General features: G+C 37.2%; 1 protein-coding gene and 1 long non-coding RNA gene across 2 annotated transcripts; both read right to left on the bottom strand.

Moving 5' to 3' along the window:
* Positions 1–54: 54 nt before the first annotated feature.
* Positions 55–2,200, bottom strand: LOC115926367. Its single transcript, XM_030991026.1, has 3 exons — positions 1,935–2,200; positions 1,126–1,230; positions 55–456 (listed from the first exon to the last, which is right to left on the bottom strand). The coding sequence occupies exons 1-3, from the start codon at positions 2,130–2,132 to the stop codon at positions 67–69; spliced, it is 693 nt and encodes a 230-aa protein (XP_030846886.1). The 5' UTR covers positions 2,133–2,200; the 3' UTR covers positions 55–66.
* Positions 2,201–4,461: 2,261 nt separating this feature from the next.
* LOC115926366 lies at positions 4,462–8,997 on the bottom strand. The gene is made up of 3 exons (XR_004065047.1): positions 8,860–8,997; positions 7,242–7,376; positions 4,462–4,545 (listed from the first exon to the last, which is right to left on the bottom strand). It is a non-coding gene; the product is annotated as an uncharacterized LOC115926366 (long non-coding RNA).
* Between the last annotated feature and the right edge of the window lie 4,248 nt (positions 8,998–13,245).

Below are 13,245 nucleotides of genomic sequence, written 5' to 3'. Positions count from 1 at the left end.
AATATTATTATTATTATTATTGTTATTATTATTATTATCCAAGAGCTTGTGGAATTTGACAACGAGCTATCTGTCCAACAAACTCGGTATACAACTCGTAAGGTAATCGGAGAAACAAGTCGGGAAAGCCCGATCTCGCGTTAGTTCGCGAGGACTTACAATTATTTTGAAATGTTTTAAACAAAATGAAAATGTATCAATGAGCTCTCGAGTTCGAAATACAAATGAAAATGGTACGAATTGGGAACAAAATTTGCAAAAGAATGAAGGACTTTGTACCCCCTGGCCCCCAAATATTAGAGACACGTAACTTCCTTGCCTTTCTTCGATTCCAATATTTCCAAGCAGTTTCTTGTAGAAAAGAAATGGAAACGGCATTGTGACGATGACCTTATTGTAGAACATCAGAGCGAACAGCTTCCCGACTGCTCGCAATTTGTCCAGGTCCTTAGAATCCTATGATAAGTTTTAAATACAGAAGAATACAAACTTTAATTGCACGGTGTTTTGATCCGAATGAAAGGTGCACACTATTTCCAAATTGACAAGGCATATTTTTTCTTGGCCAACAAATATTATGTATATGGGGGGTGCAAAATATTGGTTAGTACTCATGGTAATAAAGGTTCTAACTTTCTGGTTATAAAGTCAAGACTTTGATCCCGTTGGGACACTAGCTTGCCTGCCTGAGTCTCGAACCCACTCACTGAAAACTGGGCCACAGGTCTTAATTACTCATGGTCGAGTAATCAGATTAGAAACCAATAAATTCATGAACAGACGACAATGTCGATAGATTTTCGAAAGTAACTCTGGGGGTGGGCAAGGAGGGCTTTTATATTCGGGGGGGGGGGTAAAAAAAAAGGCACTATTAGTGCATTGACATTGAAGATTAAATCAAGCAAAACATTTAATTTACATGTGGAAGTTTCTATACAGAAAACGTACTTTAAAGAGAGAGATTTAGAGGGAGGAGGGGGGGGGGGAGCAAATACTATTGTGTTCCCCTGCCAACCACCCATTGACGCCAGTAATAGCTATAATCAACTTACATTAACAATATATTGAGATTAGTAATAATGGGTAATCTAACTTCTGAGATGGAAATTTGATTTCGATAATGACCTTGTTAAACCACAATGTCGTACACGAAGGAGAATCATCGAGTTTCTTGAAGATGGAATGCTTCTCGACATTGAAGAGCTCTTCGAACAGTCGGGAAAAGAATTCCTTTACGAGAAATATAAAGGAAAATACACGTTTCAAACAAAACGAAACAAAACAAAGTAAAACAAAACCCCAAATGCACAAACAGAATCAAAGATCTGAAACAACTAATAATCAATACTGGTTTTCTTAAATTTAAAAATTTACGGTCCAGTATAGATTACAATATCGAAATTGAAATATCTTATTGTTAATTCAGGTTCTCCATTTCGAATCTTATATAGAAAAAGCAATATAACACACGTACAACTAATTTGAAATTACCAAGAGGGGTTCGGCAGAAGTTGTATCAAGCCTTGTTAAGTCTTATCATTTCCGAGGAAACCGGTTACAGAGCGGCTTGTAATTCTTTTGACCATCATAGTGTATAATATTATCCGGCTTTAGTAAATAATTGAGGCATTTTCAGCGTTGTTTTCTTCTCCAACGGCCTCGAAAACTTTGGCATAAGTCATTGAAATTAAGCATGTCTGCATTTTCTCTTTGAAGATAAAGTTATGTTTACACGATCGCAAATATTTTCGAAAATTAACTCTAGGTCAATTTCGATACCCTATTGTATGTCCAATATCAATAATGTTCAGATTACGTAATACGTCATAGTCATGTTCACACATTTAGATAGGTGACGCACGAGGCTATTGAAATTGCCTTCGGTTGATGTTTCGAAAGTAGCTGCCATCGTGTGAAATGGTGTTCATATTTACCTTCATGGGGCCACCAGCATTTACACCCAAAGACACGTTATCCTTGAAATAGACTTCGAACGGGAGCAAGAGAGACGTTTCATCTTTACCTTTAACCTTCGAGATAGCTGATTCAACAACCTTCTCTTTGTCGTCGTCAATTTCAAATTGAAGGTGTCCTATTTTCAGGTTTAATGCAGCTGTGATTATTACCAACATAATCCTTGATCCTATTCCGAAAGCTTCCTCGAATTTCAGTCGAATATCGTCCAATGTCCTATTGAAGTGAAGCTATATGATATCACAGGTAAAACAGAATTTGAAACGAAGTAAGCTTCCCAGCCTTGTACTGTCAATAATAATGGTAATGATAAATAACAGGTATTCTGTAAAGCAGGGCTCCTACTTAGACGAGTTGAATTAGCGAGTTATGGCGAGTTGTGGTGATAACTCGTGAAAGCTCTTCTTGTAACTCGGGATAACTCGCAACAATTCGGTATGGCTTAGCGTAACTCTTTACAACATTCCACGACTCTACTCGAAGTCGCGAGCAGTTCCAAAATTTTGAACATGTTTAAAATTTTCGCCGATTCGTTGTAATTCGAGGTGAACTCGCCTACACTCGTAGTCGTAATATACTCGCATTACTCGTAACAAGCTCGCACTGCACTCTTCATAACTCGTAGCAACTCACCACCTTATTAAGAGTGCAGCGCGAGCTTGTTACGAGTAATGCGAGTATATTACGAGTGTAAGCGAGTTCATCTCGAGTAACAACGAATTCATCTCGAGTTACAACGAATCAGTGAAAATTTTGAACATGTTCAAAATTTTGGAACTACTCGCGACTTCGAGGAGAGTCGTGGAATGTTGTAAAGAGTTACGCCGAGCCATACCGAGTTGTCGCGAGTTATCCCGAGTTACAAGAAGAGCTTTCGCGAGTTATTAGGGACTTTTGCGTTGACTGATACGTGTGACGTCCATTCAAGGCAGTGCATTAAAAGGACGTCGATCGTAGCAATCCACGTTGTCGTTGTGCAAATCTAAAAGTCCCTATTGCGAGTGCCTCTTTGAGGCAACTTACCACAACTCGCCTTAACTCGCCAATACAACTCGGCTAAATGGGAGCCCTGCTTAACGTTTTTATAATCCAAACAGAAATTGGCGATAGTTAGTCTATTTACTCAAGCACGAACGTTAAGCGATTTAGTATAGCCTAGTGTCTCAACAACACACACAAAAAACAATGAAAATGAATAAAAGAGAAAACAAAGGAAAATAGAGATAGATAAAAAATTATGTTTTAGGTTATCTGAAATTCAGATGCACTTAAATCCCAGGAGGAATTAGACCTCCCTGCATGGTCACTGACATGTTGTTATCTCATCAAATCAGCTCTCGATTAACATAAGAAAAGGGGGATCATTGGAGACCAACGGGTACCGCTTAGGCAGTGTCTGCTATATATAGAGGGCGCAAGTAGCTACTGCAAGTAGCAGTCCCGCTTAAACGACATTTTTAAAGGTAATACAAAGTTTTAGGAATTTTTGAAAATTGGGTGGATAGTGATTCTTTACAATTTTGATATATTTGGATGCCCCTATAGATGTATTATAAGCACTAGAAAAATTAGCCCCTGAAATACTTCTGCTTTCGAGAAATATTGAATATAAAAATTTACCGGTGCTCCCGGTAAATTTTGATAAATTTCAATTATCGCCTACTGCCGTACAATGGTAGCTGCGACCATGAAAATCTCAAAATAAGTAGATGTGATATATAATTTCCAAACGGGAATAGCTAATCGGTCGATTTTAGTCAAGAAACATCGTTGTATAGCTTAATTAATATCTTGACCTTGAGAGGGTGCTATACAACATTTTGAGTTTATTATTTACAATTTCATAACTTTAGACTCGATTTCAACTGCGACAACGTTCAGTAAATATTGTAGGATTGCCTATGCTTCCAATATGTTCATTTGAACCAAATTCATGACCCAATACCAAAACTTTGTATTACCTTTAAGTGGTGTAAGTTCATATTGGATTATTTTTCCACAAAGTAAGAAATAATGAAAACAATTCAAAAACTTAAAGCTCTAGCTACGTTCTGGTTTTGTTTTGATTAATAAAACAAATAATAAAAATCGTTGAGAGTTCACTTCTTCACTATGACCGGTTTCATTTTTGTTCCTTCAGATCAAGAAATAAAATTAAAACCGGTGATAGTGAAGAAGTAAAATCTCAAGGATTTTTATTTCAAATGCTTTAGTCATTGTATAGTCTCAATAACAAACTGGAAAATGATATTTGCATGACTCATTAACTGAAATTGAAATCTCCTCTTTTATTCGCCTTTTCATAAAGACATATTAAATAAATTAGTTCATGGTTATGAGAAGTAGCGTAATATACAGATAGTGACCATTGTAGGGAATTTCTTAAATTCACTCAATTTAGTTTTCATTTATCGAGAAATCAAGAAGAAATTTACTGCTTTCTCGACTTGATCATGTCAATGAAGAGAACCTTAAACATACCTGACATGCATAGTCAAAGTCCATACACAGCGTTTTCCACTTCAGATGTACATCCAGTAGAAAAAGCAGGACACCTAATGGAAGGAGACCCTGAATAAAAGTAGAACAAATGTAGAACAATATTTACAATTACATAAGCGGACAAGAAGAAAAAAATCAATGACGGGAGTCAATATAATCTCAAATCCAAGGGTGAGATCAGATGATTCGGAATTACCTGTTTTTGGTTAAAAATCATCACAAACCTATCATTATATGTTTCTTTATTAGAATCTAGAATGAAATGTTACATTTTCAACTAGATCTTGATACAGACGATAATATATTTAAATCAAGTAGTAACCACATTTATTAACACATGTATTTATCTTCTTGTTTAAAGTAAAAGAGTTGATAGTGGTCTTTGTTTATCAAGATATATTGAGTAGTTTAAATACTGTATTGCCTTCAAGTGCCTTCATCATATAAACAATAACTAATTCATTAATTGTTTCCTTCTTTTCATAATAAGTACCTATTCAGGAGGGATGGGAGGGAGGCATCCAACGAAAATTTACCGACATATATAAAAATGTATGTCTTAACAGTTTTAACTAGGTTGACTATCCGTCGTCAGGAGTGAGGACGGATAGTCAACCTATTGGAAACGTTGAGCCTCTCCTATACCACCTTGTCCACCTATCCTCTCCTACCGGCGTTAAAGTTCTCTTTAGAACTATATTAGCTCAAGAAAGCTTTCTCAGGACTACCATGAGTCCTTTTCATATGGTGGCCCTGAAGGGACATCGCGAATAGACTAAATCGTGAAAAATATGCGATAAAATTCACGATATCGTCAATTTTATCGCATATTTTTCACGAAGAAATTCACGAAATTGACGATATCGTGAACTTTATCGTGAACTTTTCACGATGAAATTGACGATATCGTGAATTTTATCGTGAAAAGTTCACGATATAAAGTTCACGATATCGTCAATTTTATCGTGTACTCTATCGTGTACTCTATCGTGTACTCTCCTGACGGGCGCTTCGTAAACAAAACCAGCCCTAGCTGGGGGAGACAGAGAGAAGGAAAAAAGGGAAAGGGAAAGAGAAGATAAAAGGAAAGAAAGACTAATAAGAAGAAAAGAGGGAAACGGGGGGGGGGGCGAAGGGCTCTTGCCTCCTCCTCACTCCCCGCCAAAAAATAAATCAGAGAGAGAGAGAGAAGGGAAAGGGAAAGGGAAAGAGAAGATAAAAGGAAAGAAAGAAGAGGAAGAAGAGAAGAGGAAAACGGGGGAAGGGCGAAGGACTCTTGCCCCCCCCCTTCCCCCCCCCCCGCCAAAAAATAAATCAGAGAGAGAGAGAGAGAAGGGAAAGGGAAAGGGAAAGAGAAGATAAAAGGAAAGAAAGAAGAGGAAGAAGAAGAAAAGAGGGAAACGGGGGCAAAGGGCTTTTGCCTCGTCCCCCGCCCCCCGCCAAAAAATAAATAAGAGAGAGAGAGAGAGAGAGAAGAAAAGGGAAAGAGAAGAAAGAAAGAGAAAAACGAAAAAGAGGGAGAATAGGAAAGAAAGGAAAAGAAAGAAAAGAAAGGAGGCAATAGCCCTTCGCCCCTGTTTCCCTCTTTTCTTATTCTTTTTCCTCTTCTTTCTTTCCTTTTATATTTTCTTTCCCTCTCCCTTCTCTTTCCCTTTATGGCGGGAGGGGGGAGGGGGAGGTAAGAGCCTTTCGCCCTTCCCCCGTTTCCCTCTTTCCGTCTTCTTCTTCTTTCTTTCCTTTTATATTTTCTTTCCCTTTCCCTTTCCCTTCTCTCTATCTCTCTCTCTCTCCTATTTATTTGTTGGCGCGGGAGGGGGGGGGAGGAGGCAAGAGCCCCTCTTTTCTTCTTATTCTTCTTCCTTTCCTTTTTTATTCTCTTTCCCTTTCCCTTCTCTCTCTCTCTCTCTTATTTATTTTTTGGGCGGGGGGATGCAAGAGCCCTTCGCCCCCGTTTCCCTCTTTTCTTCTTCTTCTTCCTCTTCTTTCTTTCCTTTTATCTTCTCTTTCCCTTTCCCTTTCCCTTCTCTCTCTATCTCTTATTTATTTTTTTGGCGGGGGATGGGGAGGGAGGAGGCAAGAGCCCTTCGCCCTTCCCCCGTTTCCCTCTTTCCTTCTTATTCCTCTTCTTTCTTTCCTTTTATATTTTCTTTCCCTTTCCCTTCTCTCTCTTATTTATTTTTTTGGCGGGGGGAGGGGGTAAGAGCCTTTCGCCCTTCCCCTGTTTCCCTTTTTCCTTCTTCCTCTTCTTTCTTTCCTTTTATCTTCTCTTTCCCTTTCCCTTTTTTCCTTCTCTCTGTCTCCCCCAGCTAGGGCTGGTTTGTTTACGAAGCGCCCGTCAGGAGAGTACACGATAGAGTACACGATAGAGTACACGATAAAATTGACGATATCGTGAACTTTATATCGTGAACTTTTCACGATAAAATTCACGATATCGTCAATTTCATCGTGAAAAGTTCACGATAAAGTTCACGATATCGTCAATTTCGTGAATTTCTTCGTGAAAAATATGCGATAAAATTGACGATATCGTGAATTTTATCGCATATTTTTCACGATTTAGTCTATTCGCGATGTCCCTTCAGGGCCACCATATTTTCAGGACTACTACACGTACACGAGAAAGATTACCAACAGTCCTTTTCTAATCCTCCTCCTCTCACATGGTTCAACCGTAAGCCTTCTGTATAATTTCATGATTGTTTTTTGTAGTGCAGTGTAATGTTTTCGAGAAAATATGAAGCATAAGAAGACTGAATAAATACCAGGAGAGGGGGTTGCAAATGCTGTTGATGATTCCCAAGAAGATGATTCTCGATCTTCCTATTTGTTTCTTCATCTCCTGGTTGAAGGATGTAAAACTGATTCACTGGAACCTTGTACCCATGCGATTTGTTGACCTGTATGTGAAATAATCCATGAACTTATTTCAATCTCATTGCATCATTATTATAGTGAGACAATATTACAGTGAGCAGGTCCACAGACACGTATTTAAAGGGAAATCCTACCTTGATAGCAAACTACTCTCGAGGAAAGCCGAAAAATAGAGAAGTATATGACTAGTGAAAGTTTGAATGAAATCTGACCAAAATAAGAAAGTTATGAATTGTTGAAAGTTCTAATCACTACAGACATGTGCTCTTTAAATTGGCTAAATCTGTAATGTCTCGTGGATGGAGTGGGACAAGTTTCCCTTTTGTTCAAACACACAAAATTACTAAAATTTCAATTTTTCAAAAATGTATGATTCAGGAGGGTCTATCCTCAAACCCCGTGTCCACACCCAACATGTTCCGTGATTATAGGCGTGATTAGTTATACCGTTTCGGGATAGTTATACTGTTTCGCGATAGTTATACGATGAAATTGTTTGTGTGGACGCTTACTAACTATACGTCGTATAACAAAACTTCGTATAACGAAACGATGCCCAAACATGCGTTTCGTTATACGACGTATATATAATCACGCCTAATCACGCCTAATCACGGAATATGTTGTGTGTGGACGTAACTTGTATAACTAGTCGAACTAGAACGGTATAACTGGGCGGGGCTTAACGTGACCTCGAGCGAAAGGAGACCTGACCTCTCATTTCCGCTTCCGTTTCATGATCGCAGCATAGCAAACTGCGCACCTATACGACATTTCGCTGTAGAGTTTCAGGATTACTTTCGTGTGTGTGTGGACATCCTGGAATTTATACGATGATTATTTATACGACATTTCTTGTGTGTGGACACCCTGAAATGTATACGATGATTCTTTATACGACGTTTCGTTATAGAGTTTCGGGATAAATTGTTTTGTGTGTGGACACGCTGTTAGAGGACTTATGATAATATGCTAACCATAATATATTTTGAATAGTTTCCCAAGGGAGAAGGCACTAGGAGAATAATTTATATTGTGTACACGACCAACAGAAGAGGTATCCGTGACTACGTCACAATCCACTGACTGAGATACGCATAGACTTGGTGATCTCATATTTCAAACATTCATAATTTTCTTATTATTGTTCCGATTAATATCAATTTTCGCCATTATATTTATCTTAACTTTATTCTTACATACAAATCAATTTTTTTTGCACTGGATGTGCAACAATAAATCTCAAGAGGGTAAAAGTAAAGGTTGCTGACCGGAACAGTTCAAGGTAAATTTGTCAACCTATCCCCAACATAAAGTATGCCTCAGATTATCACTTTGCTACTTTGTTACGTTCTGTTGCTATAGGTCTAGTGTCTACATCACTGTTTCACAGTTATGAATATTCAAATTGCTATAATATGTCACATGAAAAGTCAGAAATACAGAACGACCAATATCAGTTTTAAATTGAAAACTAAATCATTTCCATTTCCCAAACATACGAACCTGTCTCAAGAGTAGCAATACCGCTAAGTATGGGTTATTATGTGGTATCGACACCTTTTTGTCCAGACAACACTTCAGCTCATTCCTGAATGCCTGTACGTAGACCTTAATCACTCTGGCTAAAAGATCCGAGTCATCACCCCACCAACGAACTGTCAGGCGAAAATAAAATATAGTTTATATGGTCCAATAGTCTACGTTATCAAGACGCATTCTATGCTTTAAAGTAGTCTAAAATCAACCAGTTGTAGTCAATAATTAAATAAGTTTTTATTTAATTCACGACTGAGAAATGTATTTGATCGTAACGTAATGACTCCCATATACTTGCAAATAGTAGACCTCTACGACCTAATATTTTGAATTGACCGTAATAATGTAATGTTATAAAATCGAGATGTTTGAACGACAGGAGTGGGTCCGATGCCCTGGCCTGAGATAATAACAGGGAACATTATATGCTTCAAGTCACTTTTGATTTTGTTTTTACCTAGCACTTCGAAGTTCCTCTTTGCTGCTTCATACATCAAGATCAATGTTTCTGCCATTTCTCTGATGATTCGATCACCCCACTTTGTATCCGTTGTATCCGTTGTATCCGGCCTGTCAAAGGCTGGACACTCGAGTAGGATCGGAACTACTCGGAGAAGATCGGGTTCGATTCCATCCTTGCGTAAGTCTGAACGCATGTCACTCATGTGCCGGAAGATTACTTCTGCCACCTGCATCAAACATGAGCCAAACGATAAGCAAGAATGGGATGAATAGTTTTAAAAGAATGGACAATATGCAGAGAGGTGTAGACACGACTTCAGAATACGAAAAAAGTTAGACACGACTTCGTGTCTAAAGTTAGACGGGACTTAGACAGGACTTAGACAACTGTTTAGTTTAGACACGACTTCAGAATACGGGCCACAGAGTTTGGCCAACCCGATTCGAGTTGGGCAAACTCTCTGCATAGATGGCTCTGGGGGGGGGGGGGGGTGGAGTAGGAAGGAGTCTCTTGTGCATTAGGAATGCTTGATTCAATCAGTATACTATATGGTAGAGTATTAAATTAAATTAAAAATGATTTATTAAAAATCATACAAAGCAGCCCGTAAGCTGAATTGCATATCGATTCACAATAAAATAGCAGTAAAATTTGAACTTACAAAAGAATACCTTAATCTTAACAATTTAAAAGCAACATAGTTCCAGACAGTACATTATAAGATGAATCATCCTCGGGGTGTTGTTATGCAACACTGAATGAAGGAGAAGAGAGAGAGAGAGAGAGAGAGAGAGAGAGAGAGGATGGAGAGAAAGAGAGAGAACGATGAGCGCATTAAGAGAAAGAGGGAAAGAGAGAGATATACAGTGCGTCCTAGAAAAAACGAAACCGAGAATTATCAATGTTTTATCATAACTTAATCACATTTATAATTACTAAATGACACATAATATTTGGAAAGCTTAGATCCTCCTCCTCCTTTTTAAAAAAAAAGGCATGCATGAAGTCTTTCGCTTACGGCTGATTGTCAACGAAATGGAGTTAAGTCTTTTGTCAACTGTGTTTGTTGCTACGGCAGGCACCCAGTGTGAAAACGAATTCGTTTGATAAAATTATGGAAATGCAAGCACTACTTTAAACAAACAGAACTTTGTTATTCCTAACCCATTTTTCCTGATTGAGGTGTCATTATGAAAGAGCAGAACCTCAACTTTCTAGTAATGTGATTTTCTCTTTGAAATTCGGATACCGTCCGCCAAATGACTTTTTGGTTTCCTCTCTTCAAGTTCATTTTAATCACTCATGCGTGAAATATGCATCATTATGAGTTGCATTAAATGAAAGAAGAGGATCTAAGCTTTCCAAATATGTGTCATTTAGTAATTATGCATGTGACTAAGTTATGATAAAACATCGATAATTCTCGGTTTCGTTTTTTCTGGGACGCACTGTATATATATATATATATATATATATATATATATATATTAGAGAGTGCGATGAAAAAATGAGAGAGAAAAGGAAAGTTTCAACAGGACCTACATTTAATACATTATAACGACAGAAAGTAACTTACATGAAGACATGGATTGAATGGCATAATTAAACTGCAAAATGAAAGGAGACACATAATTATTTAAATCTTTTTAAATGAAAAGAGGGCGACCAGCCGAGAATCATCGAGTACAAAAATGATCAGTAAAACATGACGATTAACAAAATATTACAATCGATATTTGGCGGTTAGAGGGGAAAAGGGGAGTGAGGAAAGAAGAGAGAAAGAGACACTGATAATCAGAGAGAGAGAGAAAGAGAGAGCGATGAAAGAGTGAGGGAGGAAGAGAGAGATGAAAGGATAAGAGAGAGAGAGAGAGAGAGAGAGAGAGCGAAATAGATGTGGTGGATCTCCAACTGGCAATAATGTGCGATGTCATGTACGCGTAACGCATGTCACAAAATACAAAGATGACTCCTATTAGATTCGTGCACAAAATTACTCGAAGTGTCGATTTTGTTCGTGATTTTTAAATAATGGAACAGATAGTTATTAACAAGTAAAGCATATCGCCCATAACAACTTAAGAACATAATTATGGCTATCCCATCATGAATTCGAAAATGAAATTCTTATATTTTGTGTAGAAATATTTTACAGTTCTCCTTGTCGGGGCCTTCGTGTTACACATCAGAAACAAATTTATTGACAAAAAGAAAGTTATCAATCTCAAATGTCAATTTTCATGACTTTCTTCTATCTTTGATAGCCTATCTCAAATATACTCCTCCCCGACCCCGTATTTGTCTGATTCCACTAAAGCCAACTTTTTACGAAGGGGTACCAATTAGTTCACGTGGAAGAGAGACAGACAGAGAGAGAGAGAGAGAGGGGGGGGGGGGGGGGGGAGAAAGATAGGATACACAAAAGGGGACATTATTTTTGCCAAACACATAAAGAAGCGAATGGAGAAAAAAAAAAAAAAGCAAAACAAAACAAATAGGGAAATAAAAACATGCCCATTAAATCTTTGTGCTCAGAGGCAGCGCTCCTGGAGGTCAGGGGCACAGTGCCCCCTCACTTTTTAAAATACCCCTAAAGTGCCCCTTTTTACATACAAAAATACACCCCTTTTCCGTTTTGAAAACGTACTTGGACATGGTGAATAGAAGCAGAAATATAAGAAAAAAATAAAGAAGGAATGAATGTTTTAGATATCTATGTTTTAACTGAGAAATCTCCATCGTACCTCAACACTAAAATTCCCCCCTTTCTCAATGTCATAATGAAAGTGGTCACCGATAATGCTTGAAGGAAAAATTTTGTTTTGTTATTAAAGTGGAAAAAAATATAAAAATTTAAATAATATTTTGTTAACAGCGAACTGAACAGATATTTAGCATAACAAATCATGACCGAATTGCCGAGTTGTAATATGATATTTGACACTTTGATTTTTTATTTCAGAAATGTTGACTAAACTCAGTCAAACAAAAATTACTATATGCTTGACTTTAACAATGTCCTGCGATCACAATGAATCAATTAGAGAGTGACTCCATAAAGAACAGTCATTTTATGCATAATATTAATGTTATTCCCAGAAGATGACGTTTGCAATCATAAAATAAAATAAAATAAAAAAGAGAGTTCTGCATACATGAATGTTACAAACTAAAAGTGTTGTCGATTGATTGATTGATTGATTGATTGATTGATTGATTTTATTCGTCAAGTATAGTACATTGAATGCTTACATAGAGCAAAATGAAACGAGAAGATACATTGACAGGATAACCCATGAAAGCCGGAAAAGGCTTATTTCCAACGGGGTCCTATAAAGTACGTGTACAGTACGGCATGAGAATAAAATATCACAACTAATAACTACTACGAATATTACGAATAAATAATATAACATAAACAACAACAAAAATTTCTAGAACTTATAGCAAACAATGATCTACGGTATATTATGCAAGATTAAACTTAAAAACATGCGCTACACATAATGAACTGTGATTTAAGATAACTGATATTACTGTTCTTGAAGGGATTCATGCTTTAGGTATTGTTTTAATACACTTTTAAAGTGTAAAAAATTCTTAACTATTTTGACATGTTTTGGGAGAGAATTCCAAAATTGGATACCATTAAAATAAAAAGAGTTTCCAATTTGTCCTTTTCGCTTGGGTAAAACAAAATTAAAATGACTATTTCTTGTATCGTATCCATGGATATTTGAGACACGAGTAAAATTATTAGTAATATAATGATCTACATCTGAGTAGTATATTTTATGGACATGGTGTAACACGAGTTGTTTAGACCTTTGACCTACATAGAGTATACCTGCTTCTTCAAGTTCATTTTTCCCGACGTGTGTTCTTGGGCC

This window comes from Strongylocentrotus purpuratus, unplaced genomic scaffold (assembly GCF_000002235.5).
Source record: "Strongylocentrotus purpuratus isolate Spur 01 unplaced genomic scaffold, Spur_5.0 spur5_scaffold_2, whole genome shotgun sequence".
Taxonomy (NCBI): Eukaryota; Metazoa; Echinodermata; class Echinoidea; order Camarodonta; family Strongylocentrotidae; genus Strongylocentrotus; species Strongylocentrotus purpuratus.
This window is presented reverse-complemented; position numbering and strand designations above follow the sequence as displayed.